General features: G+C 47.5%; 1 protein-coding gene across 7 annotated transcripts in view; it reads left to right on the forward strand.

Moving 5' to 3' along the window:
- ERI3 (ERI1 exoribonuclease family member 3) overlaps positions 1 to 26930 on the forward strand; it is a 131217-nt gene that overhangs the window by 29299 nt on the left and 74988 nt on the right. For 5 of the 7 annotated variants that reach the window (XM_061451424.1, XM_061451427.1, XM_061451428.1 and 2 more), the window contains exons 5-6: positions 1780 to 1871; positions 21616 to 21688. In XM_061451424.1, coding sequence (XP_061307408.1) covers positions 1780 to 1871; positions 21616 to 21688 — 165 coding nt within the window. Of the gene's footprint in view, positions 1 to 1779; positions 1872 to 21615; positions 21689 to 24865; positions 25601 to 26930 lie in introns of those variants that run through there. The other 2 variants (XM_061451430.1, XM_061451429.1) reach the window with 2 other exon arrangements.

Here is a 26930-nt window from a genome sequence, read left to right on the forward strand (position 1 = left end):
CTAGAAAGAAAATGCCTCTAAAATCTAATCTGGAGGATATGCAGATGCAGATATAGCCCTAATAATGCCATCTACTTAATGCTGAATTCCTACAGCGTTTAGGGCTTAATTAGCTTGGAAGTATTTCTCCATCAATAGCTTTTGTTGATAGTTAAATAGTGAAGGAAACCTCCTCAAGCAGAGCCTGCTTAGGCTGCAGGTTGGTGTTCGATGCATTGTCTCTGTCAGGATTTCCACTACTGTGTTACCTAATTGTTCCTAATCAGAATAATTGCAACAATTGCTTATCTGAGGAAATCAAATTAAAGGCTTTAAAATCCTCTGTGGAGACAGCATTTCATGGGTGCTCACCTCAGCCAGTTTAGAAAGGTTACTGCTGCTGTTCCTTGCTCTAGGGAGCCTCCTGTAGGGCTGGCTGGAAGATCCCAGCAGCCCAGGGGAGGGAGAAGTGTGGATGAGCGGCTGGATGCTGCTTTGGGGAGCTTTACTCCAGAGGGCTGTTGTACAGTCACAGAATGAAGCACTGTCCTCTGCCAGAAGGGCTGCAGGAGTGACACGAGGTCGAAGATGGTGCTCTGCAAAGGTGACTTCTGTATCCATGCAAACTCCCAACTCTCCCTGGGCTCTCCAGAGAGCATGTAGCAGTGATGCATGTCTGTAAGCATATGGATGCCTGTGCCTGCTTCTCCAGGAGGGAGAGCCCTCTTTGCCTGCATGGGTGAATGTGCAGCACTGCTGCAGTGTCAGAAAAAACAGTTCTCATTCTGTTCCTACAGGAGCTTCATGGAGTGTGGAAACACTGAAAACGTGTTGATACAGTAGCGTGTTTCTAGGTTAAAATGAGTTTTGGGTCAGGCAGCTTCTGGGGCATGCTGATTTCTTCAGGAGCAGAAGGTGTTGCGCAAGGGAAAAGAGGAGGGATTTCTCTTGCTGAAGCACTGAAAATGCTGCTAGTGAGGCTGCATAATAGCAGCTGATAGCCTGTCACCTGCCACTGGAAGATTTTGGTCATGTCATTTGCTAGTTTTAGCTGGAATAAGTGTCTGTGCAGGGGTTGTAATCTAGGTTAGTTCCTCCTGGTTAATCCCTGAGGTGGATATTCATCCTCCAGATTAATGTGGCCTATTTCTGAAGTGGATCCAGAACATGTGTCCCTATGGGAAGTTGTTCAGGAATAGTGGATTCACCTTAAATACACACTGTACCCTCAACAAGCATCTCCTTAGAACTGTGAGGTGGAGAGATCCAGCCTGTAGAGGAAGGGAACATGTGGCTTGGCTTGTTAGTGCCACACGGTGCCTGTGTGTGTTCAGACCTTCCATTTCTTCCCCTCTCACGTATCTCCTTGAGCTCTCTGAATTTGAACATGTGAGAAATGCTGTAGGTGAGGGATGCTGTCCCAGGATGCCCATATTTTCCCCTCACTGTGAGCCCATTTGGTACAGGGAGAGGAAAAAGTGGAGGAGGAATGCCAGGTAACAGCGCTGTTGTATTGTCCCGTTAATGCTGCACAACTTCCATCCCTCCACAAGCAGAGCTGCTGCGGTGTCTGATAAGATCATCTCTGCTCTGGTTGCCTGATGTCTCCTATCAGAAATCTTCAAAGGTCCAAACGTGCTGTTGTTGAGATGGCAAGCAAAGAGAGAAGAGAGAGAGGGAAAGGGGTGGATAAGATCACAATTTTCTTCTCTCTTGATTGCAAGCAGCTTATCTGAGTGTAACTGTTGTGGCTCGGCCTGTCTCTGCAAAACTCATCCCCTTTTCTTGCCTTCCTTTCAGAGGGTTGACGAGTGGATGGCGAAGGAAGGCCTCTTAGATCCCAGCGTCAAGTCAATTTTTGTGACCTGTGGAGACTGGGATTTGAAAGTGATGTGAGTATGGAAGGGGAGGGAGATTTTCCTGGGCTTTATCACTCCATGTTTGGCTGTAGTATGTACTTCTTTGTCCTTACAAACATCCAACTGTCCCTAGTCTTTGTTTCTTAGGGAAATAATCATTTGCCATGCATAATTTGGAGTAGAGGATTGTTTAAGAAGACAGACGGGTGCTGGGCATGATGCAGGATCACTGCCTAGAATATTCCCTAAAGCAAATTAATCATTTTAGAACCCCAAGAAAGGTTTAAACTGTAGCTTTGTGATGTTATGCCTTTTATCCAGTACTTTCCAAAGGGATGTATATTTCTGAGTGCATAGATGGAACCGTGTGTCTGTACACCCAAATCAAGCAATGGTCCTTACCTGAACTCCTTACCTGACCTCCTCATGCAAGGCTTTCTCTCTCTGTTATCTTGGCACACTAACTGGATGTGAGTTGCAGAATAGTCTTTAGAAAAGAAAGTACAAGCCAAGTTTGCCATGCTTCATCAGTGTTCTTCCTGCTGAGGTCATCTTCATCAGCTGGGCAACTGTATCTTTAGAGTACCAGGTGGAGCCCTGCACTGGGATCTGCAAAGTGTCGGTGTCTGTATGTGTTTTGCTATGAAAATAGTTAGACCACCAACCTAAACCTGTTATTGAAAAGAACAGAGTTAAATGGCTAAGAATGGAATTAGTCTAATCTGTAAGGTGTTTGCAGATCAGTGCCATGTTGTGCTGAATTCACTTGGATTCCTACATCTTGCTCTTCATTTCCTCAGAGTGCTGGATAAAGATTCCTGTTGTTATCACACCGGTAAAGCATGGGCTTGACACATCGAATGCTAAACTGACATCCACAACTCGTTAGTAGTGTTACTTGGTTTTCATGGTGACATTGGTTTTCCCAAGTCAGAAACCTAAATAAACTGCACACAGCCTGGGAGCAATCAGCACCAGTTCTTCCTGCAGAGTGGTCTTTGTAGAGTGGCAGTTCCTTGCCTCTTCTTGGTGTGATTAGTGAGACATGAGATACGAGGACCCAAGCAGCGGCACAATCGCTAGTGGAGATAAGAAATTTCCTATGCTCTAGACAGGGGTGTGGTACTGAATCAAAATCTGTGTCTCTGCTGCAGCCATGTCCAGAGCTGGTATATATTGCCAATTCCTGTGTTACTGGTTTAAATTAAGAGTGAGGCTTATTTTTCCTTTAGATAGCATGTTAAACTTTTATTAGAGGCTATCACAGACACCTGCAGGGGTGTGCTAAACTTCTGTTTCTCATCTGTTCTTTTTCCTCAGTTCTTTACTCCTGTATTGCTGTTCTAAGAGTCCAGTTTAGCATTTTTGGTGATGGCTGTGAGGAAGAGTTGTTTTTCCATCACTTTCTCAGTGGAATAGCAAGGCTCCAAGAAACTGACATCCTAACTTGGTGTCTGTATGGAGTGGGCTACCTTATAGATGTTTGGCTGTTGGGGTTTTTTGCTTCAGAGCTCTACAGTGGGCAAATAGAGGTAAAGGTGAGCCTCATTTGTGGTGAGCTGTAGGGGCTGGGGTTGAATTGACGTAGCAGGACGTGCAGCTCTGGAGCAGAGATGCTCAGTTCACTATTTGAAGTGGTCTCTCGCATGGATTGTGCCTCACTAGTCAGCTGGAAAAAGAAGACTCCACTCCTGGCCATGAGGTTACAGCGAGTGGTTCGTTTCTCCCTCTTCCTTTTAAAAAATTTTTTTAAACCATTAACTTCAGAATTCAATCCTGAAGCATCTCCAGGGCAAAGCAGCAAATACATGTCGTGTTTCCAACCACATGGATAGTGGGAGTCTGGCTGCAGCTGCTTGGTGAGTAGCATATCACGTCGCTCCGTCGCCGATTGGGTGCCGCAGTGTGTAGCGTCACATCTGATTAGAGCCATGCCAGTAACTGAGGCTTGAGTGAAGACTCCCTGCCAGCTCTCACTAGCCTCATTTCCCATTACGTTTATCCATCACCACAAATGCCGAGTCTCCCTCCTGAACTAATTAAGTTTGCGTGTGTTTAGACACATTGCCAAATAGGGTTTAGCAAAGCAGAACTGAGCATCTCTTTTTAAAGAGGGAAGGCAGAGAGCTGAAGCAAGGCTGTTCAGACAGGGAGATAGAGCCTCAGAGATGTGGAACATCTAGGAGATATTCCAGGGAATCGCCCCATGCTTCCCTACAAGACCTGTGGTGTAGCTCATGCCCTTTGCTACTGTGTCGAGACTGCCCACTGGGCACAGAAGGCATTGGGGCAGTGGAAGGGGAGGCAGTGCTGCTTGTCCACATTTGGAGGAGTGTTGGTGAAAGCATTGTGTGGTAGAAACCCACTGTATTCCAAGGAATTCGGGACAATGAGGTGAGTGCAGTGCTTCCTGGCTTAGGGAGCAGCGCCTTTGGACAGGTCCATCCCTAATTCTGATGCTCCTTTTCTGACCTTCCTTAGTATTGACAGTGACGCAAGCTCCAGTCCTCTTACCCATTGTCTAGTTTGATTTGAAGTTCCTGTCATCCACTGTACTTAGCTCAGCTGTTGGTGGGAAACCATGCAGCCTTATTCCTGGCTTCTCTAGCAGTGACCTGGACATTTAGTTTCACTTCTTTCTGTATGTATTGTTGAATAGCTGAGGTGTGGTATCTTCTGGACAGGGCTGTCTACTGTGAGTGCTTCCCGTAGGTGCCAGAGCACCAGAAGGCACAGTGGGGTGAGTGACCTGGATGAGGAGAGTGCCTGGAACAAAGAGGAGGAATCTGCAAGCCTGTCAACGATGGATGTGGAGACAAGGTGGGGAAATAGGCCTGCCAAAGCCAGGAGTTGTGACATATGTAACACTCCTAGCTCAAAGAAGAGCATCAAAGGAATAGCGAGTGTCAAGGTACTGCTCTCTGCTAAGGGGGTCTGGCAGAATCCTGACTCTGCAAGATTCAAGATGGAAACAGCTGCTAAAGGACCAGTGAAGCCTCTTCTTGGCTCGGGGGTCTTCAGGGAATAAGGCACTGTGTGGCTACAGACTTTATTTCTCTTGAACCTTGGATGTTTCTTGGAAGATGGAGCACTAGTCACAAGTTGCTGGGTGCCCAGAAGAGGACACCAAGCATTTGGGAAGGGCTCATGGAAGTTCAGCATGAGTTGAGGTCCTCAGGCATGTTACCAAAGGCTTTGTCATGGGTGTGGTACACCATCAGAAGGATTGTCCCTGTTGGAAGGATTTGGACAGTGTTGGAGAGAGCCCATTGCATGAGAGGGCTCAGAAATGGAGTGCTGATCCTCTGCTGGCTGTGCTTGCATCAACCGGCTTTCAGCACTTGGTGTGTGTGTGTGTGAACCAAGCTGGATTCGGGGAGACAGCAGCTCTTCTGCCAGCCCTTCCCTTCCCTCTTGTTAAGATGCAATTTCTTTAATGAGGAAAACCTCTTGAGTAGGAACATCACCTTTCTGAAGGCTTGTCCTGACAAGGCAGTTCAAGCCGACAGAGCCGCATATCAACTTCAGCAAATATCAGTCACTCATTACAGAGGCTCTTCTCCCCCACACCCCCTAGCAACACCCCTCGTTCCTAGACAAGGGAATGAATCACACTCCTGCTCTTGAATACATCATGACAAGTCGTGGTTCTAATGAGAGAGGGCCATTCATTCAGGGTGGAAAGTTCCCTGTGTCGACACAGAAATGTTATTAATTAAAGAGAGCTACCTGAAGCAAAAGATAAAACGAGCACCAGACCTGCCAAGCTAAAATATGAGTGGGGATACAGCCTCGTTAGGCACACGGTCCTCGGGCCTCTGCATGCTCAGCGGGTGGATTCCTTTAGCCTGTTGCAAGGAGCTATCCTCTAAGTTTAACAGCTTCAGGGATGGACTCAGATACCTGGTGTAATCCGCTTTAGTGCTTGGGCCTCATCCTGCACCTAGGGTGGAACTGCCACTACTCATTAAGCAAATTGCATTGATGTGGCATTGGGTGATGAGGGTAATGTGCCTCTGAAGGGCTGAGGGAGCTACCGACTGCAGGAGACAGTTCTAGCGGAAAAGGGTACTCGGTGTCTGTTGGGGTTGAGCCCTTGTAATGAAAGCTCTTTAGCGTGGTTTATCTCCTCTGAAATGTCAAATTGCCTCCCTCCGTGTATGGAACTGGTTTGCCTGCTCTTAAGCACAATGTGAAATAATCCTGGCAACCAAAGAAGCACTTTTACTATGTATTCATAGCTACAGAGCTGAGATACGGTGAGGTTAAGTGATGTGCCTGTGGTTGTGTAGGCAGGTAGAGGCAAAGAAAGGAGCTGAAGGCACACATGCTGAGTCTTGGGCCTCCACCTTAATACCAAGAGCATCAGTTAATCCTCCTTCCAGTTTTGTATCATTCTGCAAATGCATTGAACATAGGTATAGGCTTTAGTCTGTATATCCTGGCATGAGGACACTCGTACTGCACTTACTGTGGCTGATCAGAACATGCTTATTTATGTCTTTACAGGAAACTACTGCTCTGAAGTTTTTTATTTTCTTAAGTAAGTGTTAAAAGGCAAGTACTCTCTAATATAGTGATAAAACACAGTGAAGTCTCTTGAAATGTTTATAGCCCTTGGTGCTCTTCCTCGGTTGCATATTAGTAAATTCTGAGCAGTAAATTATACCATTGCTTAATTTTATCTCACTGTTTTAATTCTTTCTTTGCAAGTTACACAGGCTGGGAGGATGCTTGCCTTCCTAGGGCAGTTTGCAGTGTGGCAATGGGTTGGTCTTTCCAGCCTTCTGTCCTGGAGGCTTGGTTTGAGATCAGCCTTAGGTAGAGAATGAAGAAGGATTGATGGTGTTAGCCTCCCTTGTGATGTTGTTCTTTATCTCGGAACCAGGAGGGGATTGGTAGCTTCTGCCTGGGGGAGAAATTACAGCCAGCCACTGGATGGAGTGAGTGGGACCACTTGGTAGCTGTGGGAAAGGCAGGAGAAGGCAGAGGGTGGGCTGGTTGGGTGGCAGCAGGGCAGGAGGTACGTTCAGAGAGTGGCTTTGGGAGTAACTAGAAGGAGTTGGTAACTGAAAGATAATGTAGTAATCTGCATTTAAAGATTAATAAAACAATTTGTTTCCATCTGAGATCTTTGATTATCTTGTTAGATTTGCTTTTAGTGGGGATCGTTTTGCTGACCAAGTCTGTGGTCTGTATCCTTGCACGGTGACATTGCCTGAAGGAAGAGGGTGGTGTGAACTACAGTGAGGGACAGGACTGAGTATCCAGGGTCAGGAACCTTTTGAGTCAGCTCTGCTGATGGAGTCGTTCATGTAATTACATCCTAAAGTGCTTTGCCAGAGCTAAGCAGGGGAGCCTTGTGAGCATGCTCTTCTCTAGCACTTACAGGGAGCAGCACTGACCCCATTCACTTCTGCGACCCTGCAGTCCGGATTTTTGTTTTTAAAGGAAATGATATCACTTATGCAAAATAAATTTTAGGTTTTAAGATTCCCCCATCTGCACACTCTCATTTAAAATTACTGTAGCACACCTGACTTTTGTTATCCTTCTGTAGCAGTTCTCGTGTCTGTCTCCTGTTCTTGCCTTTGTTTGAAATCTGTTGGTTGCATGAGCTTCTGCGAATTGTTTGAGATGTGTGATTCTGGGAATGCCTTTGAGTGAAGCTTTGGACATGAAATCTTTGCAGAGGGATCATCATGCAATGGACTGTCACCTTCAGGTCTGCTACTTGTCTGGCATGTCACAGCAAAGACATTTTTCATAGTCAGGGCTGTAGTGGCCACAGATTTATTGAGCTGTGATGCCCGATGCACTCTGGGGAGCACAGACTCTGCTGCCTGGGAATTAGGACCAGAGAAGTTGGAATGAGCATGAAAGATGGTGGAGAAACTTAGAATAAATTCACAGTGTGTGAGGGAATGAGACAGGCATTGCATCGAGTACTTTATTTCCTGCACTGAACTGTTGGGATGGGGTAATGAATAGAGAAGGTGGATTTTCCATCCCTGGGTAACTTAACTAGAGCTGTATTTGGAAACAGTCACACTGAACTGAATGCAAGCCACTGGTCTTGGTGTCATCTGCTCATACCTTAAGGAACCATAATTCCCTCTGCAACAGGAATCGCTAAGGTGGATTCTGTGTGCAGTGAATTCAGGCAAAACGGTTTCAAAATCAATGGATCTGTAGTGGATATTTGGTAAAAAGTACACCCTGGCTTCTGTCTGTATGTGAGATAGCAACTCAACATCGTGGTTATCCTGTGCCCTGGGGAACTGAAAAGCTGGTTGGCTTGGGGACTGCGGAGGATAAACCACTGGAGGGCTGTTTGCCATCTGAATTTTGTTGTCTGAGGCATGTGTGAAAAATAGGATTAGCTTCACAAAGTGTGAATTTTCTTTATTACTTCAAAAAGCTTAATTTTTCTGGTGTTAGACAGCGGTAGTGTTTCATGCTGGGGCTAAAATGTCAGCTGTCTCCCTTTAGATCTCAGCTCTTCTTACTTCCCAGCTGAAGCAAAGCCAGTTGTATGTTGGCATCAGCGCTGCCCTCCCAGTGGCTTGGCTGGGAGCGACGCTTTCATGGCTTCTCTGCTTAGAGAGGTCTCCTTGAAAAATACAGCCAGCCTGCGAGCAGCAGCGTCCTTCCCCTTCCGCTTGCTCTATTGTGTGAGTCAGTAGCTTTCTTGAAAGCATTTTAGTTTGTTTGCATGTTTGTTTCCTGTTGGGAGCCATTTTCCCGGATGGGTTCAGTCCCTTTCCTCCTGAAGCTCCTGGCTGGCAAAGACCTACTGGGCCATCTTGAGGTCATCCCTGGTATTTTCCCTCCAGCGTGTTCTCATGTGCCTTGTCCAGCAGCTCCGCATCCTCAGGAGTGGATGCCTGGGTGTGTGCAGGACTCTTGGGAGGATGCTGAAGCTGTGGACTAACTTTTTGAGCTAAGTCCATTCCATGCTGGAGTTGCCTTTTCCTGTGTGTTTGGTGAGGGTGCTGCTCTCAGCCTGGAACACTGATTGCTCTGGAGCAAGATTGCTCTGGGCCAGGTCTCAGCAATGATGTGAGGCATGTGGAGTTGGTACTAGAAGAAAGAGCAGAAAAGAGGAGTTTGAGGCAAGAGAGCTGAGGACACGGTGTGATGTGCTGGCAAGGCTGTGTGTGGGAAGCTCATACAGCCAAGGACTTCATCCTGCCTTGGTCCCACCAGCTGTGTTTGCCTCTCTTTGAGCAGGGCTTTCTCCTTCACTCTGCCCAGTACCTACATTCTGGAAGCCCTCCGTTTTCCCTCCATAGGTGCTTCATGGTCATCTCTAACTTTCCTGCTTCAGTTTTACCACCTGGGTGTTGATCCAGGTTTCGGTGTTGACTGTTGGCCAGTGTCTGGAAGTGCCTGGGCATCAGCTGAGTTCAGCTCCTTGTCCCTGCCTGGAATCACATGTGTCCCTACAAACCAGGCAGAGGGAGGAGGCTGGTGGGAGGTTGCCAAGACCTCTCCTCCAGCTCGCTGTGCTCCCAGCTCTGAAGAGAACTGTTACGTTTTATGGACCATTTAGCTTCCCAATGGTGATCCTAATCCTTCACAGCATGTATGTGCCATTTCTTGGTTATTAAAAGGACCCCTGAAAAGGAGCTGCCCTCCGAGTCAGTGCTCCTACACGCAGTTAATTGCAGGAGGGTTGTGCTTAGACTGTGAGGCTTAATATCTCCAAACTCTCCCTGTGCTAAGAAGGTGAATTAATACCCAGGTTTTCCCTGTGGCTGCAGGGAATGACCCTGATATACCCTTAGTAAGCAGGCAGAGGAAGAATGCTTCTCTCGGGAGTAATTCAAACTTGGAGTTGCTCTGGAGGAAGTCCACTTGCTTTCTATATAGAGATCAAGGGTGCTTTAAGGGCTGGCTAGCCAGGTGTCTCAGTCTTTCATCTCTATATCCTTATATTGTGTGACACTTCAGGTGCCAAAATAGCTTCCATTCCTTGGGGGCCCAGGCAAGCTCCATGCTTCTTGGGAAAGGAGTGATTACCTTGGACAGACAAGTCAGCCAAAGGATGGATGGCTGTGGTTGCACAGCAGGTGTGAGATGGATGGATGGGAGGTGGTTCAAGGGGAGGTTCTTGTCAAGTCACACACTGTGTATGATAAAACAGAGACTGCAGGGCTGTGTAATTCAGGAGTGAGGGAGCTGCGAGGTCCCCTGGCATTGCGAAATGCCAAGTGAAATGTTACTGCCACACAGAGCACAGCAGTGTGTCGGAATGAATGACGCTGGTGTAGGGAGAGTGCGTATGGCTGGTGTGGAGGGTTAATGAGTGTGAGGGTGATAGGCTTAGGCAGGGGTTTGTCATCAGGGTTGCCATGCTTGGGAAGTGCAGTGTAATGGCAAGACCACATGAAAAGAAAGTGGAGCTTGCAAGGGGAGCTCTAAAAGTCATCAGTTGCCAAAGTTTTTTTCTGTTTGCTGCAGGCCTGAAGCAAATCGATGGCTTAAGGGGCTCTGAGCACCTGGGTCTTGCAGTAGGTTTACTGGTAAGGTGAAATTAGGAGGGGGCTAGGTAATTAATTCTTCTTACTGTGACCAGGATGGGAGATGATTCTGACTTGCCACTTCTCCTCAGAAGTTTCTTCAGAAGCTGGTAAGGACTCTGGTTGTGAAACCCAAGAAGCAAAGAGGATCCCTGGGTGCCTGACAATTCCTTTTCTCTGCTGGCTCTTTCTCGCAGGCAGCCTCAGGCTGCCTGTCTCTTTGTTAAGAGAGTGACAGCAATGTGACACCGTGAAAATAATTACTAACAAATCACGGTGGTGACTGCAAACAGCTCGCTGTCTTCAGAGGCATGTCAGGGAGCATTAGAGCAGGGCCGTGGGAGCGGCAGAGCGGCTAGGGGCTCTTTCTCTGCTTTAGGCTGAGGGAAGATCTTTGGAGACCTTTGGCGCCCGCCACCCCCACATCATTCCCTTCGTGTTGGCTTTTTCTTTCTTTCCTCCCTTCCCTGCCTTTGCCATCAATAATTAAGCCCATTAATTGCACAGTGAGTTCAGGAAAGCTGCAAATGGTAAAACCGGGCTTCTGCTTTCCCTGGATTCAGCAACCAGCCACAGAGCAGCAGAAGGGTTTCTGGAGGGATACTGCGGGCAGAAGCATATCCAAGCTGTGTTTCCTATCTTGCAGCCCTCGTGTGCTGCCCTGGACAGTAAGGTTTATTAGCACTGCGCTGCTAGGAATTCATAGGCTGCTGGTACAGGTGAAGAATGACCCATGTCCTTATCTTTGGGAGCCTCTAATCTTGGTGAACCTGAAAGTAGGTTCCATTTGTGCAAAACATCATGGCAAAGATGTGGTTGACTGGCATATCCAGCAAAACTTAATGGGCAGAGGAATGAGAGTGCCTTCCAGGATGCAGTAGGGATGATGCCAGTCAGTGTGGCTAAAGCTGCAGGTGAATATGATCCTTCAGAGAATAAGCAGTGGACAGATTGTAGGTGAAAAAGGTGGTTGGTGCCAAACAGCAGCACTGAGTGAATCTCTGCGGGGGTGAGGCCCCTGTGGCTGTGTTAGAGTAGGGACCCTTCTGCAGAGCTACACAGAGTCCGAGGGAAAGCTCTCTATAAAGCGTGTTATTATAGTGCTATAAAGCTCCCTCCAAAGGGAGGGTCTAGCAGAGATACTGATAGGAAACTGGAAAGCAGCTGCTGGCTGAAGTGTCCTTCAGCAGCATTGATAATCAACCCCCTGGGCAACCTTTGAGAGGAGAGCTCACAGCCTCCCCTCCTTGCTCTTGGTGGTATTTCATCCTCCAGTTTGAGCACGGGCTGTGTCAATTACCCATGCAGAGGAGCACCCTACACGGGGAAGCAGGAGGTGTGGGTGAGAGCCCACTCCTGGCTCCTGCTCCATTGAGCAGCCTTCTTCCCCATTCCCCTAGTTACTGAAGTGATTTTCCTGACTGTCACATCAGTAAATAATGTTGCTGGTGTATCTGGTTGGATGCAGTGGTGGTGGAGGAGGGAGGGCTGGCGCTGAGGGTGGCTGTAACAGCCCCTCTCCCCAACTCATACAATATTTATGCAGGGCTGGGAGTCGGCAGCACTGACCTCTGGGTCATGCTGTTAAACAGCTCCCGCAGCCGCTGCATCCTAATTGCTGCACTTGTCCTTTGCTCTGGAGGATTCGCTGCTCCTTCTCTCTGGTGAAGCAAATGCTAATGCTAGCTCGTGCTTGGAAGTGGGGAGCAGGCTCTTCTCCACAAGGAAAAAACAAACTTGTTTCCCCTTGTGCAGATGTAATTTGAAGCTGCACGGAAACCTGTGTTCAGACCCTGTTACACGATGTGTCAGGCTCCCCACTGCTGCCAGCCTGGAGGCTGTGTCAAGAGCTTGTGGAGCTGTTGTATGTGTAATTCGGGGTTGTGCATTATCATAGGGGATGGGGAGGGGGTTTATCTCATCCCCCTGGCTCCTTCTAGGATTTCTCTCTTCCCTTTGCTGGTGGGAGGGAAGAAGAGGCAAGCACAGAAGTCAGTTGAGGGGAGACCTGGATGATGTGGTGCCAGAGACAACACCAGGAAAGAAGAGGGTTCAAACAGCACCACAAGACAGAATGGTGTGTTTTCTTGTAGACAGATGATCTACTTCAGTGAGTGGGAAGAGAGGTGATACGGAAGACTGGATACCCTCTGTGTGTTTGAGGAGCTCCTGACCCCCTTGTAAGCAGTACAGCCATGGCTAGGTGTGAGAGTTTTACAGCTGGCCAGGCAGGGGATTTCAGCTGATTCAGGAGGTTTGAGAAAGCCCAAAACATAAAGCTATTTGACTGCTAGAGCTGCCATGGCTTTCCCCCATGCTGCTTGCTGAGCTTGGGACTTCACATCGGGTGTCTGCAAGTCCAGTGACCCGACTGGCCACCCATGTCCCTTATCCTGCCTTCCTGAGCTGGCAGCTCCCCTTTGTGACTGGAAAAATGCTGTTTAGGCTGGAGACTAATGGCCTTTAAGTGACATGATTGTATTATGTTAAGCGTCTACCATTAGGCACTAAACAGTTTATGACTCATAGCAGAGAAGCCCTTGGCCTGGAGAGTTTATATGCTAAATGGTCTGGACAGGCAAGGCACGGAAGAGGCAAGGTTTCCTCCTGATGTTGGTGTAGGGAAGGACTGGGACAGGATGTGACTTCTCAGTTCTAGAGCAGTGCCTTGCTCTAGGTCTTCCATGCTCCAGTATCCCGGGAGAAATACTTCTGCAGTGGGAAGAGAAGCATGTTTAATTTTAGCTTAGTTTTTGTGCGTGTTTTGGTTTTGAGGGGGTTTAGACACGATGCGTTGTGGGTGCATCCATTGCATCAGATATATTCCCTTACTCAGTGCATAATTACAGTATTCTGCAGCAGGAGTCTGAAGACTCACTCTTAAAACACCTAGTATGCAGAGGACTAGGTGATTACTAAATTAGTATCAGTGTGAAAGACTCATAAGAGACTATACAGACGGAGAAGGGACACGCTCTGTGTAATCAGGCTCTGCTGCAGCATGAATCACAGAATCTGTAATCCAGCCCCCTGCTCAAAGCAGAACTAACTTCAGACTTGGATCAGGTTGCTCAGGGTCTTATCCAGACAGGTTTGAATGTCTCCAGCAGAGGAGATTCCACCACCAGTTTATTCCAGTGCTTTATCATCTGTGCGGGGAAGAGGTTTTCCTGGTAACAAATTGGAATTGCTGCAGCCTGTGGTCATGACAGGTGACTTTCACTGAGAACGTGCCTGTGTGGTAGCTGCACACAGTATCCAGTTTTGTACTTTCCTATTCATAAGATGCTGTATAATGTCATATTTAGTAAGCAAATGGACTGTCACAGCAAGCTTGTGTAGAAATGTTTGTGAGGGGGTTTCATACTGTCATGTTCCCCAGGCTGGGGCGGCAACCTCAGCCTTGGAGACTTTCCAGTTTCTCTTTCCTTGAGAGCAGTATCATGCATTTTTGATGTCAAAAGGAAGTCCACCTAGTCATCCTCCCTGTCTGGAAGGGCTGGTGAGAGCATTTGCTCTACCCCTTCCCTGATCTGGAGGACTCAGAATGGAGGAGTGCAAAGCTTCTGCCTGCTGCACTCCTAACCTCAGCTGAACTGTGGAACCATTGAGCTCTGGTTTCCTGCATGGTAATTAAGTAGTTATTTAAAAATCAAAAGGTTCAATTCTGATCTTGCTCTCACTGGCCACTTACTAACTCCAGGTAGGGTTACTCCAGTTTTACTCCCACATGGCATAGCAGCAGAATCAGGCCCTGTAAATAGAGCTATGAATCTTTTTAAGAGAAGCTGTTAAGCAGTAGCACATAGATTTATTGTAGCATCATGTGTGTGCAATTGTTGATGAACATCTTCTGTTGGAGGCTGAATACCTGCTGTGTTACAGCCTTGCTTTTAATGTTGAGATAGCATCTCTGCCAGAATCTAGCTGACGCACAGACAGATACCCATAAAAGGGCCAGATTTCACATGGTGTTAAATGCCTTCATGTTTCATTAAGGTTGATGGCAGCGGTAGGTACACATTGCTTTGCAGGACAAGTGAGTCACAGTGAGCCACTTGCCCTGTGTGCTTTTTGTGGCAGAATTATTTTCCTAGGATATACATTGCTCTGGCTGCGATCTGGGGTAACAGTTTTTTCCCATTCACAGCCTGGCTGTTTGGAAAGCATGGTGTTGGGGATCTCCCAAATTTCTTAGTACCCAGAAAACATTTAGAGAAGAGGGATCTGGCTGTTAGCATGTGATGGATGTTCAAGCATTTCAGCTAGTGCTGCTGTGAGTCCCAAGTGTTAAGGCTTGCAGCTTCCCTTTTAAGCCTCCTGGGCAGGCATATGCCTGCCAGAGAGAAAAAGCAGCACTGTCCAGAATGGGCATGACAGAAAAAGAAAGGAAGGTCTGAAAGTGCCAGGTATTAGCCTCACTGCTTAGCCTGGGTTTTTGGCCTCATTACACTAATCCAATTAAATATTGATAGAAAAAGATAACACACTCCAGTGAAGGGCTTTGTGTGGTGACTGCTTTCCTTCCTGGGCAGTTGGAGTGGCCCTAGTTATCTTGTGCATCACCACACCTCCCCAGGCCCTGCAGACCCACTGGTGCCTCCACATGCCATGGTGTGTGCTCTTCTCCTGCGTTGTGTCTCTCTTATTACTAATGGAGCATGGATGCATTTTAGCTGCTGGTCAGCCCTCATTAATATCCAGAGATGACAGGTTGACATTTGTAAAGAAGACTTGCGTTGACCTTCATGTTGTGCATCGGTGCGGTTGCCATGCCGTGCCCTGTGCTGGATGCTTCTTCCTGTGCTGCCTCAGGAATGCATTTGTGTTACCAAAGGGACAGACTGCTCTGTAACCCTTTGCTGCTGCCAGGAGTGCAGGCAGTGTGTCTGGAAGTCTCTGCATCCCTCTGCTCATCCCAAACACTATTCCCTGTAGAGCCTCCATCCATCCCAGTGAAAAGAACTGGGGGGTGCTGGGGCTGGGTTCCTTGTGGAGGTTGTTATTTGGGTACTGGGACCTTATTGGAAGACAGCTTCATGCCAGTGGCAATGCCCCATGTGCCTCCTTATCCTGGCTCTTGTCTGGGGATGCCGCAGAAGAAAAGGCTGTGCTGTCCAGGCATCCTGAGCACTGTCAGTCGCCTGTCTTTCCCCTAACCTACCCTATCCCAGCTTGAGGACTGCTGCAGCCCACTCAGCAATGACATTTATTAACAGAGGGGGCTTTGAAAGAAGGCAGGCTGCTCCTGCAAAGGCTCCTCGCTGTAACTCCGTCTCCTTTCGCTAGCCCGTCTGAGGCAATGGCTGCTGGTGCTGAAATTCATTAGTGTTTCCTGACAGGCGATGGAGGCTTGCTCTGTCTGTTCCCACTTCCCTGCTCTCATGTCTCTGCTTCACGCATGCTGATATTTAAAGCTGATGTGTGGCTCATAGGCTTGTTGCACTGTGACAACTTTGGGGGTGGTTGAGGGAACTGAAAGGGTGGAAGGGAAGCAGAGAGGCAGGGAGACGGGATCTGTCTCATGGTTTCTGTGAAAGCTCAGGGCTTTTCAGACCCTCTCCAAATGTATTGTCTTTCCACAGCTACTGCTCGTGAATTTTAAGTACAGCCATGCTGGAGTGGTTTGTCCTGCACTGATGGGGGCAGAGAGGGAAGCACCACGGGTATGCTCAGTGAGAGTGAGGTGCAGTCACCTGGCAAGGGCTCATCCAGTAGGAAGCAAGGGCAGGAGGGTTCCCCCAGCCCCTTGGCAGGTCTGTGGGGCTAAGGAGTGTGTGAAGTGGGGTGCCAGAGGTCTGGCAGGGGGTTCACCCCTGCATGAGGGGAGGCTGGCTCAGCTCTTCCCTCTTTGCAGGGAGTGGCATAGTGACTCCAGCACTGGGGTGGAGACATCTCCCTGCCAAAGCCTTGGATTATGCAGGAAAGCTGCTCCAGTATAACTTGAATTATTGGGATGGGCCAGTTGGAGTTTGGAGATTTTTCTGGAGGTGTGTGCCAGCAGGCTTCAGTTTCTGCGGGCTGTGATATGGCTTGGGCTATGCTGGACTTGGTGTTTTAACCAAGTTTGAACTCCAGTCTAAGGTTGTCTTTGGGAGGGTGTGGGTTTACCTGAACTGATTTGGATTCCTAGCTTGGCTCCACCTCACTTGAGGTTCAGTCCAGATGGATGTGGCTTTGCTTCTTATGGTGCTGTTTCTCTGCTAAAATATCTCAGATGCCTTAACACAGGGTGTTATTCCCTCACCAGCTTTCTCTTTTGGGAGAGGGCACCCAGGCGTTCCTCTTGGCCTGGCAGACATCCCACTCTACATCAAAACTGAGCATCAGCTCTGCGCCACATGGTCCAGAGTGATGCCTTGACCAGCCTTGCTTTGAACTAGGGTGCGGGTGGCTTGACAGCTCCTCTCTTTGGCTATCGCCTTGTGTGCTGCAGCATCCTGGCAGCTTTCTTCAGGCTTTCCAGCCCTTCTTCAGTGAAGGATTTCCAGGGCAGGAGCCTGCTTGCCCTCTCCTTTGCAGCCCAGTGCAGTGGGGATGGCCAGGACACAACAAAAATGTTCTGCATCTCTTACAACACAAGGTCTTCAGGGCATAGATTTTTTTTTTTGAAGGCTGAGATCAGGTCTATAAAACCCAAGATTTAATGTCCCTTTATCTTTCCCATAGAGGGGTTTGTTCTTTTGACAGGCTCTGTATCAATACACCCAGTGTGTAGGAAGTGGCCCAATTTCTGTGTCTCCTGACATCCTGAACCCAGTAGCAGATGGACGTTAACCAGCTCTGATTAGTTGGGAGAGCCAAGCATTAATTTTTTATATGCCAGGACCACCTGAGTGATGGAAATCAATTATGCTGCCCCTCCCCCTTCCATATTAATGTGGTTGCTCTGAGCTGAGACAGAGGAACCTGTTGAAATGAGAAACCCCTATTTCTTAGTTTGACCCCCTGGATAATTAGGGTTAAATTGATACGCTATCGCACTGGTGACACATTTTATCTGCCTCTGTTTGTACAAGAGGATACAATAGTGGAGGAAGGACCAATTTGTGCCCTGCTCTAGCTAACCAGACTGAGATAAAAGGTGTCACTAGTCTGATAACATTCTTGCCTCATGCTCCTTTATTGTTGCTCAATTTGCTTTTTTTTAATCCTGTTCTTTTTCTTTCAATACCCTTGGTCATATTTTAACTCCATGCCGTCGCATAATGACGCCCTGCTAAATGTGTGTGGAGATAGGCAACTCTGGCTGACAGCCTTTCCTTATAACCGAATTCCAGCCCATCCATCACTAGGCTGCTCTCCTTAACTTAAGGAAAGTGATAACTAAAGCAAGGCCGTTTATCACCGCCGAGCTGTGCGCTTCTTGCCGCCTTGGAGAGAGCTGGCTTCAACGGGAGAAATGCAGCCGTGTCACCTCGCCTCCTATTTGCATCCCGTTCATCTCCAGGCCCCATTTACCCTGCAGAGTGGAGGAGCAGGGATGGATAGAAATCAGAGTCTGGGGTGATGAAAGCTCTCTGAAAATGGCACAGAGCTGACAATGCTGACCACAGCCCAAGGAGGACTTGAAGAGTTTGGCTGGTGGAGGAGAGCGTGCTGCCTCATGTCGCTTGCTTTCCTTTCCAAAGGAGACCCATGTTTGGGGAGCAGGTGAAGGTTGTGCTTTCCCATCTCTGCTGCTGTAATGACAGCTTTACCAGAGCTGAATTGGAGGCTGGAAAATCCCACAGCCGTTTTCAAGTTTCTGTCAAGTGCAGTCGCACCTGAAGCCATGGTGTTTGCCTGATGGAGTGGTTTTGAGAGCCAGCTTCCTTCCCAGGGAGTGAGAGCTGCAGTGTTTGGGGAGGGAGCGAGATCTTGCTCAGCAGCTGGAAGGATCATGGGAAGTTGAATGCAGTGAAATGTGCTGTCATTTCTCCACTACCTGTGAGAGGGCCAAATGCCAAACTCTTGCTTAAGCAAAGCTGCCCCCAGTGAGCAAGATTGACTTCTGCAAGAGCAAGAAGTTGTACTGAGCATAAAAGCATGTTTAGCAAATAAGCTGCTCAAATGAATGGTGGCCCTGATAAATGGAGGTACTTCCTTACAGGTCTTGGCACTTCTATTCCCCAGGAGAGCCACACATGTACCTTGTGCACTCCAGCCTGGAGAAGATAACTGCAGAAACTCCTGCCTCATTGCCAGGCTAGGAGTGGGAGGGCCCACTGCAGGTGGTGAGCTTGGAGCTGAGGAAAAGGCATTTCAGGGGTCTTTTCCTCCCCATAGCTACCTGGGGACCTGGTTTCTGTGCAGTGAGAGCCCTGGTTCTCTGTGCTGGCAACGCTGTGTACCCAGACTAGACCAGATCCATGCAGCAATCCTTTGCGAAAGCCAAGTGCGTTGAGCAACTGTATCCCTGCTGCATCTTCCACCTTGGGGGGTAGACTGATGCTTTGGTCCATGCTCCTGACAGCCAGTCCAGGTTATGGCATGAGTGTAAGTCTTGTAATGCTTGGAAAACTTGGTGAAGTCTCTGTGATGCTAGTGTGAAATGAGGGGACACAAGTACAGAGGGGGAGGGAGAATGTCCTTAGGTCACACTGCTTCACAGGCAGTTTCTGGGGTTGTTACTTGTTTGCAAAAACACGTCATTTATTTAGTTGACATATTTATTTGGAGCATTTATTTTCTCCAATTAAAGACCCACTGTCCAGCGCCCAGGGCATACTGCCATCAGTCTCAGGGTGGAAATAGAACCAGACTGTCCAGTTTGCTGGGCCTTTTGGTCCCACAGGGGGGAGATGCTTTAGATGTCATTCATTGCACTGGGTGGTTAGCTGTCAATTCCTGTGGCTAACAAGAGCAATGCTGTACTTGCTTCTTCTGGGCCCTATTCCAGTGTTAGGTAAATTGATAATTATTCCTCTAACAGGGAATATTATAAATGGGACATGTATTAATGAAAACCTCTTGGATTGGGAGAAGAAACTCTGCTTTTAGTAACATACCTTTTGCTGACTCTTCTTATCATCCTCTCTAAATGTGAGCAGCCTAAGAGAGGTTGAACTGATCACATGTGTGTTTAGATGGGTCATTTGGTTTAGATGGTTCCTTTTCTGGTGATCTTTCTTGATCTGGGCACCAGTAGAAAGCAGCTTTCCTGGAGAAAGAGCTTTCTCAGCATGCTGGTTGGGGCTGGTAGGGTCTGTTCAACTGCGGATGTCATGGATATATGTGTAATGGCAGTAAAATGCATGTACCAGGCTGCTATTTATGTGACAGCTATGCAATTGTGGGGAGTGACTCCAGGTGGTTTATTTCAGCATGATGGTGCTAGCATCAGATGAGCCATGGCCAGAGATGAGACTGTGCTGTCAAGTCACATTGCTTACCCTGCAAATCGCCATAGTGCTGCTGCTTGCAAGCTTGTTGACAGGCTTCTTGCTTTCAAAGAAATTCCTCTGGACCTTCATATTCAAATGTGTTTGTATGACTTAAATTATTGCTCCTAAATAATGACCAGGCATTCGGGTTTGGCACAGGGAGTCTATTTCTGCCTTAGCCTAAGCAGGACTCAAAAAGCCAGTACACTGGTGGGTCGCAGTGTGTGCTGGCTCCACTAGCCAAATATTCCCTGGGGATTCTCCTGGATATGTTTGCAAGCTTCCTTCCTTTTCTTCCCATAGAAATTGATACAGCACTGACACCAAATCACTCTGGTACTGTTTTACCCTGAATCTCACATTATCTGCAAGTGCATTGTCTGTGTCCCTCCTTCATCTCTGTGCTTGGGAAACTGTAGGTCTGAAGATATGCTGCCCTATTCACCGAAGGGTTTAGAGCTAGGCTGAACATTTGGGTACAGCTCAAGGTGGTGTACCTAGCTTGTATCCACATGTCACCAGAGCTTGTTCCTGAATTTCAGCCTTGAGTCTGAAGTCCAGCCTAGCCTATTCACTCTTTCCTTTCTGGAGGAGTGGGAGAAGACTTTGCCTTGGATATGGTCTGCGTTGGGATGTTTGAGCAGCTGATGCCGACACTTGCAGCTCTTCCCTTCTCTTCTACAACCTCCCAAGTGCCCGAGGAAGTTGTAAGATTCCCCACCCCCATCTGTTTGCAAAAGCCGATTTCTGGGGCTGTGGCTTTTAACATGCACAAATGGCTCTAATTTAGTCATTTATTTAGTTGACATATTTATTTGGGATGTTCCTTTGCTTCAGTTAAAGATCCTGTGACCAGTGCCCCAGGCGTGCTCAGCAGTACATGAATGAACAAGATCCATCAATTACTCTTGATCAGATCAAACCGGCCGGGGAAAACTCCCATAACTCATCTTCCTGCACAGGCTTGGCTGAAGCTGCTTGGCTTCGTGACTCAGGCTTCCCCATCTGAGGGGCACATTGTAGCTCCCCTGCCAAAACACTCAGCCGAGTGGGGGAGAAACAGCTTTCCAAATCCTGGGGTCCTCCTGTCCCTTCGGGAAATTCCCTTACAAGTGCCATTTTGTTTTGTGAGCCCTGTTCTGCAGCTTGCTGTAGGAAGGGAGATGTTAAGATGATCTTAAGGTTCTTTCCAACCCTAACCATTCTATGATTCTATATGTGCTCATAGCTCTGGCTGCTGGTGCTTCAACCCATAGTATGACAGTGTGCAGCATCTTGTATCTTCAGAGTTGTGACTGTCTTCTTCCAAGCACATGCTCGGAAGACAGCCTCTGCTTTCTTAGCCCTAAAACATTGGTCCTGCAGCGTTACTAGCTAAAAACGGAACGTATTCGTGCCTCTTTCCCTCCCTATGTCTCATTCAGTGTTTTAACCGTAAAGTTCAAATGGAAAAGCACCAGGGCATGGCAGGTGAATTGTCAGTCCTTCCACCTGCCCCGTGAGCCACTGGCTGAGCAGGATGGTTTTGCAGGGATCTGTAATGTGCTCACTTAGCAAAGGACAGCCAGGATGCTCCAGTCATGTTTGCGTGTTAGCCACTGTGGAGCGGAGCTGCATGCTGTGCTTGCACACAGCTCCTGTTCAAAATGATCAGTGTGAAAGGTGTCAGCAGCCTGGATGTGGCTGGATGTAATGTAAGTCTTCAGCCACGCTGTGCTCTCATGAGATACTCTTTTTTTGCCAAGAGCTATGGTCCTTCTGATTTGCAGCGTGTTACAGCAGACTTGAGGGTCTCTTCCATCTCGGAACAAAATGCACTTAAGAAAACAGAGTTTGTGTTGTCAGGACACTGATTGAATCAAACCTGCTCTCTCTTCTCTCTTACAGGTTACCAGGACAATGCCAGTACTTAGGGCTGCCAGTTGCTGATTACTTCAAACAGTGGATTAATCTGAAAAAGGTACTTTTACACAAACTGCCATGGTCTCCTTCAACCTCCCCCTCCCTTTTCCCTTCTCGTTTCCTCTTTAAGGAGGTGTCTAATAACTACTGCTGTTTTGCATTGAAATGAGTTATTTTCTCAGAAGCTGGGCTGAGCGAGTCCTCCAGCTCCCTATTGTATCTCCTCTAATAGAGTCTTACTGTACTTGATGGGATGTGTTCTGCAGCTGGGGAGAAGCCCATTGTGGCAGGCACAGTGCGGTGTCTCTGCGTAATAGTGGGACCCTGTGAGGCCCCTCTGCAACTGAAGGTTGTACTGGCTCGGTGTTGCTCACTCTGTTTTGTTTTGCAGCCGTATAAAGCTCCTAGGAGCATGGTTCCCTTCAGATCAAATTCTAGTTGATAAATGTGGATATGTTCCACTGTAAAAACCAGCATTTCCCTTCGTGGTGCAGGGAAGGGAAGATGTCTCAGCAGCACGTCCACCTAAGAGACTTGCGATCACTTTGCAAAGCAAAATGCCTCGGACTTTACTGTCTGGTGCCTTGTGTGTCTCCATGCCTTCTCTGGATGGCTACAGAGCAGCTTGCTGTGCATCCACAGGGTCTCCTGGCAGTGTTGTTCTGTCTGCACGTAAAAACATGGTGATGCCTAAAGTCACAAAGTGGGAAGAAAAGAACAAGTGTGATTACAAGCAGCAGCAGGGTGAGGGGAAAGGCTGGGATCTATGCATGAGAGAAGCTGGGGTGGCCTTCCTGGTTAAGATTCCCTCCCCCCATCCAATTCAATGTTTTATTTGGGTTTCTGCATCTTTTCCTGATAATTAGGGGTGTTGGTAAGTGGAATTTGCTTGTAAACAACTCATTGTTGGCTTTTCTTTTGTTCTTTTATTTATTTATTGTTTTAAATGGAAGCACAAGTGACAGGCAGGAGGACAATTTGCATGATCTGTTCCATCAAATAGGGTAGAGCATGAACTTAACAAGGGATGCTGGCAGCACATTCCCAGCTGAACTTGTCAAAGGGTCTTGTATTTCCCTGCTGTCAGAGCAAATCTTTTGGCTGATTGCTGGTCCTTGGTAAATGAAATCTGAAAGCACATTGGGGCATTCTGCAGTTCAGTGACCATTAATGATCGCCATTTGAAGTTCACTAAACTTCCGGTGAATGGATAGCAGCTATATAACCAGCAGGTTGATGGCTGCAGAATAATAGTACTTAAAAAGAAACAAATAACAAAAATCCCAATGTGCTGTGGTGTTTGCTAAGAAGTAGGTTGATCCAGCCATGTTCCTCCTCAGGGCCTCAGGATGAATGACTCACAGCTCTTTCCTGTAGTTCAAGGCTCCTTGATTTAGCGTGTTAGGAGCTGGGATTCATCATAATGTGGACATCCAGGCAAGTGGCTGCTCTTCAAGATGGATATTTTATGTATTGTACTTCAGCAAATACTGTGATACTAAGTTGAGCATCCATGAAGTACTAAGCACAGAGCTAAAGGCAGGAGGAGGAGGGAAGCTGTTGCAGTCAAGTGCTCCCCTGCCCAGTTCTCTGAAGGGGTCACAAGAGAGGATTTCCAGCCTAAATAAGTAATTCTGTCCAAGCACCTGCACCCAATAAGCCTCAGTCGCTTTTGAGTGAGCTCCTAGTGTGAGACAAATAAGAGTGGACAGGTATCTAGCTCCCCTGTTCTTCCCTGCATAGATCAGGTGGCCCCTTTTCCCCTACCTCTGGCACGTTCCTAACTTAGAAATACTTCCTAGGCCAAGTCTGCCACTGACCTGATCCATGAAGTGAAGGTGATGGGGGGGGGGGGGTGGTGTGAAACTGCTAATTTCTAGGTTATGGATAATTAAAAGACTTGGATGTTTCAGACATTGAGAAAACAGGTGTTTGTGACTGAGAGCATTTTCCTGCAGGATGGCCCCACCTGCATCTACTGTCCCTCCTTTGGGTCTCTGCTTGTGAGCAGAACAAGAGAACCCTTTTGAGTCAGGGAGCTGTTGTTGCAAATACAAGTGGGATTGCATATGGAAAGGTGCGTGCATGGGGCAGACGTGTTTGTGTACCTGTGGGTAGTGGGACAGCAACAAAACATGCTCCAGATTCTCCCTGCCCGTGCACACATGGCTTCAGCTCCTCTTTGTCTCCGTTTTGTATCATTTGAAGAAACAGTCCTTGTCTGTGCTCACTGTGCCAGAGGACAGGATGCTCCAGAGCTCAGTGGTTCTTCTTCCCGTAGTGGTGAAATGGTCTTTCTCAGGGTTTATTCTCCTATAAACTCTTCCCTTGTCACTTGTTTGCTGCAGGAGCAGTTGAGGTGAGAACCCTGTGGCTCCAGGCCTCTTTCACAGCTTCCAAGACATGTCTCCCAGGCAAGCTGAAGACAGAAATTTGTCCCTACTAGCTACCATGCTTGTGTTTCCCCAGGCAAACCTTTTCAGGTTGATCTGGCTGTGCAGGTGGTGGTGAGCTCCACATCTGACTGTTGTGATGGTGGCCCCAGTGTCTTGAGATTTGTGAAAAAGATCTGTGGAGGACAGAAGGGGAAAAGTTGCCTGTGCACTTGACTGTGTTTGCTGAAGTTTTACCTTGCCCTGTGCCCCCCCCCCCAGCCTGCTAATGCATCCCTTCCGTCAAGCCTGATCGGTGTTTGCTGACATTTTTAATGTCACTGAGCGATCTTGCATCTCTAGTGAACTGTCAGTGTAGAGCTGACTTGGGGCAGAGAGTTATCATGTTCTTCTCTTCGATTAGCTCAGCGTTGTGGGAGGGCAGCAGAAAGCAGAGGAGGCTTTCTCTGAATGCTGCAGCATTTCAGATATCCCCCTAAACCATCTCAGTAGAGAGACAGTATCCCATCTGCCAGTTCTCTTTATGTACCTGTCATGTCGATCCACAGAGGCCCTGTGGGTTGGGACTGAGGTGCAGAACCTGAGCTACATCACTGGAGCTGGATGCTCAGGATGGAAATAGCAGAGTGCTTCATGTCAGGAGAGAAGGACACCAGTGGAGTAATATATGCAGAAGGTAGGAGGCTGTGGGTCAAGATTTATGTGAAAGGAAAGCTGCTGCAGCTAACAAGCTACAACCAAGCTGCTGCCCCAACAGCATCCTCAGGAAGCCTGGATAAATTCATTAGTTCTTATTCTAACAGAAGGATCAGCTCTCATTCATACTCCCTTTGCTTTTTCAGGAGCCTCTGTGGTTTATTGTTCCAGGTCCTGCTTCGGTTAGCAGCATGGTTGGTCCTGTGGTAGAGCCTCATCCTGCAGGGATGCAGCCAGCATGGTGTTAGGCTGAAGACAAGGTGCTTACAATTGCAAAGTGGCTGGGAGCCTGGGAATGGGAAATCCAGCAATCAGCAGTGTCAGCACCACTGGGTCAGGAGCACGTCACAGAGGGGAGAGTGGTTTGATGGAGGGAGGAGGTGGAAGAATGGGGTGAAGCTAAATTTTCTTAGAATCAGCTTGTGCAAGAAAAACATTAGAAGGATGCTGAGGGTACCAAAATAGGCAGACCAAAGGTCTAACCCAGATCGTCTTTGTACCACAGGCTAGTAACTAGTGCTTGCAGGTGTAACAAGGAGAGCATGGTTCAAGACAGCTTTCTCTGCTTCCCAGCAATTGTCTCTTCAAGGATTGAGAGCCGGTAGCTGCCTTATGACTACTGTGTCCAGCACCCCCTGTTTTTACCACATCCGTCTAGCAGAAATTTGTACATCTTTTTCTGAATCTGCTCATGCTTTGGTTTCAACATCATCCTGCAGCAATGAGTTTTGCTGTTTAATTATGCATTAATTGTACTCTGTTTATTCATATGTTGCGTGAAGATGCGGGTCCTTTTGTTTCTTTTAATCCTACTGTCAGATGATTTTCTTGGGCTGAGATCTTGCATTGTGTGAAAGAGCAAATAAGTGTTTCCAGTTCTTGTCCCCTGTGTTATTCTTGAGACCTCTGCCGTACTCTTGCTTAATTGTGTCTCTTCCAGCACAGCAGAACTTGTCAGAGGGCTGGCACAAAGATGCTTGCGGGCGCTGTGAGTAGAACTGGGTTGTGGAAGCTATTTTTAACACTGTATACACTATCCTGCTCCCCCATTTCTCTGGATATTAAGCGGTTAAAAGTGGTTCATGTATCCACTAAGGTTTTGGTTTATTCCTTAATTTCCAAATGATATTTTATTTATTTTGTTTAAAAAGACAATCTTCATACCCATCAGAGCTGCCCCTTTCTCAGGACAGCTGACCTGGCATGTTTGACCATCTTTGATTTCTGTTCACAGAAGGCAACATATCTTTAGGTACAGGAATAGTGGTTCCTTAAGAAGTGACAGAAAACTGGTCCTAGCCTGACATCCTCCTGAAGTTCAGAAGAGTTTTTATGAAAGGCAGGGGTTGAATGATGTGTGTGGAGGAACGCAACTTTCCTTCTCTCGGCATCACGAAACAGAGGTGACAGAGCCCTGGGGAGCACAGCGTGATCATGTTGAGGGTGCCATGGTTGTGTGCAGAGCTGGCCTTTTCCAGGCCCAGCCTTTGTTGATATCTAGATACTTCTAGTTGAAAACAAATAATTATTACAATGCACAAATGTTTTAAGGTCACCTCTTCACATTGTGAAATCTAACAGAGGAAGCCTGTAATAGGATGTTTTTGTTAATATTTGGCAACTAGAAATAAACACATCTTAAACAAACAAAGATTTGCTAACAGCTTTTTGTCTCTCCTCTGAATTAACAATTCCATCTGCCTTTGGGGTGGGAAGAGGAGTGCTTTGGATGAAGAACTTTGAAATGGGTATAACTGAAAAATGGTTTATTTTTTTTGGCCTATGTGGCTGGAAGTTGCTTTTGTGAGGTCTAACTTCTTGAGGATTTATTGTGATTGTTATCAGTTGTCTCTTTGTTGAGTTACTGGTTGTAGGGAATATGGAATGCCTAGGAAGATTACAAATAGCAGAGGACTCCTTAGGCAGTGTTTCATGGCCAAAGCACCAAGCACATGAAAAGATGTTGTCACTTAACTATGAAGAGCTGCTCGTATACCTCCAGTGCTCAGTGCTTTGCTGGTTTGCAGCATGGGTGAGTGCTCCCAAACCCTGTCACACCTTCCTTCAATGGGATCTGTGCTTTCCTGGGCTTCTCACACTTGGCTGTGGACTTCTTGGCTTTGGAAAGTCTCTCTCAGAAGGCAAGAAGGGGAGAGGTTGTGAAAGGAAACATAAGAAGTGTGACTCCAGGGTTAAGGGGAGTAAAAGTGT

This window comes from Pezoporus flaviventris, unplaced genomic scaffold (assembly GCF_033815535.1).
Source record: "Pezoporus flaviventris isolate CSIRO_AGI_PZ_B2104156 unplaced genomic scaffold, CSIRO_AGI_Pfla_v1 ptg000013l, whole genome shotgun sequence".
Classification (NCBI taxonomy): domain Eukaryota; kingdom Metazoa; phylum Chordata; class Aves; order Psittaciformes; family Psittacidae; genus Pezoporus; species Pezoporus flaviventris.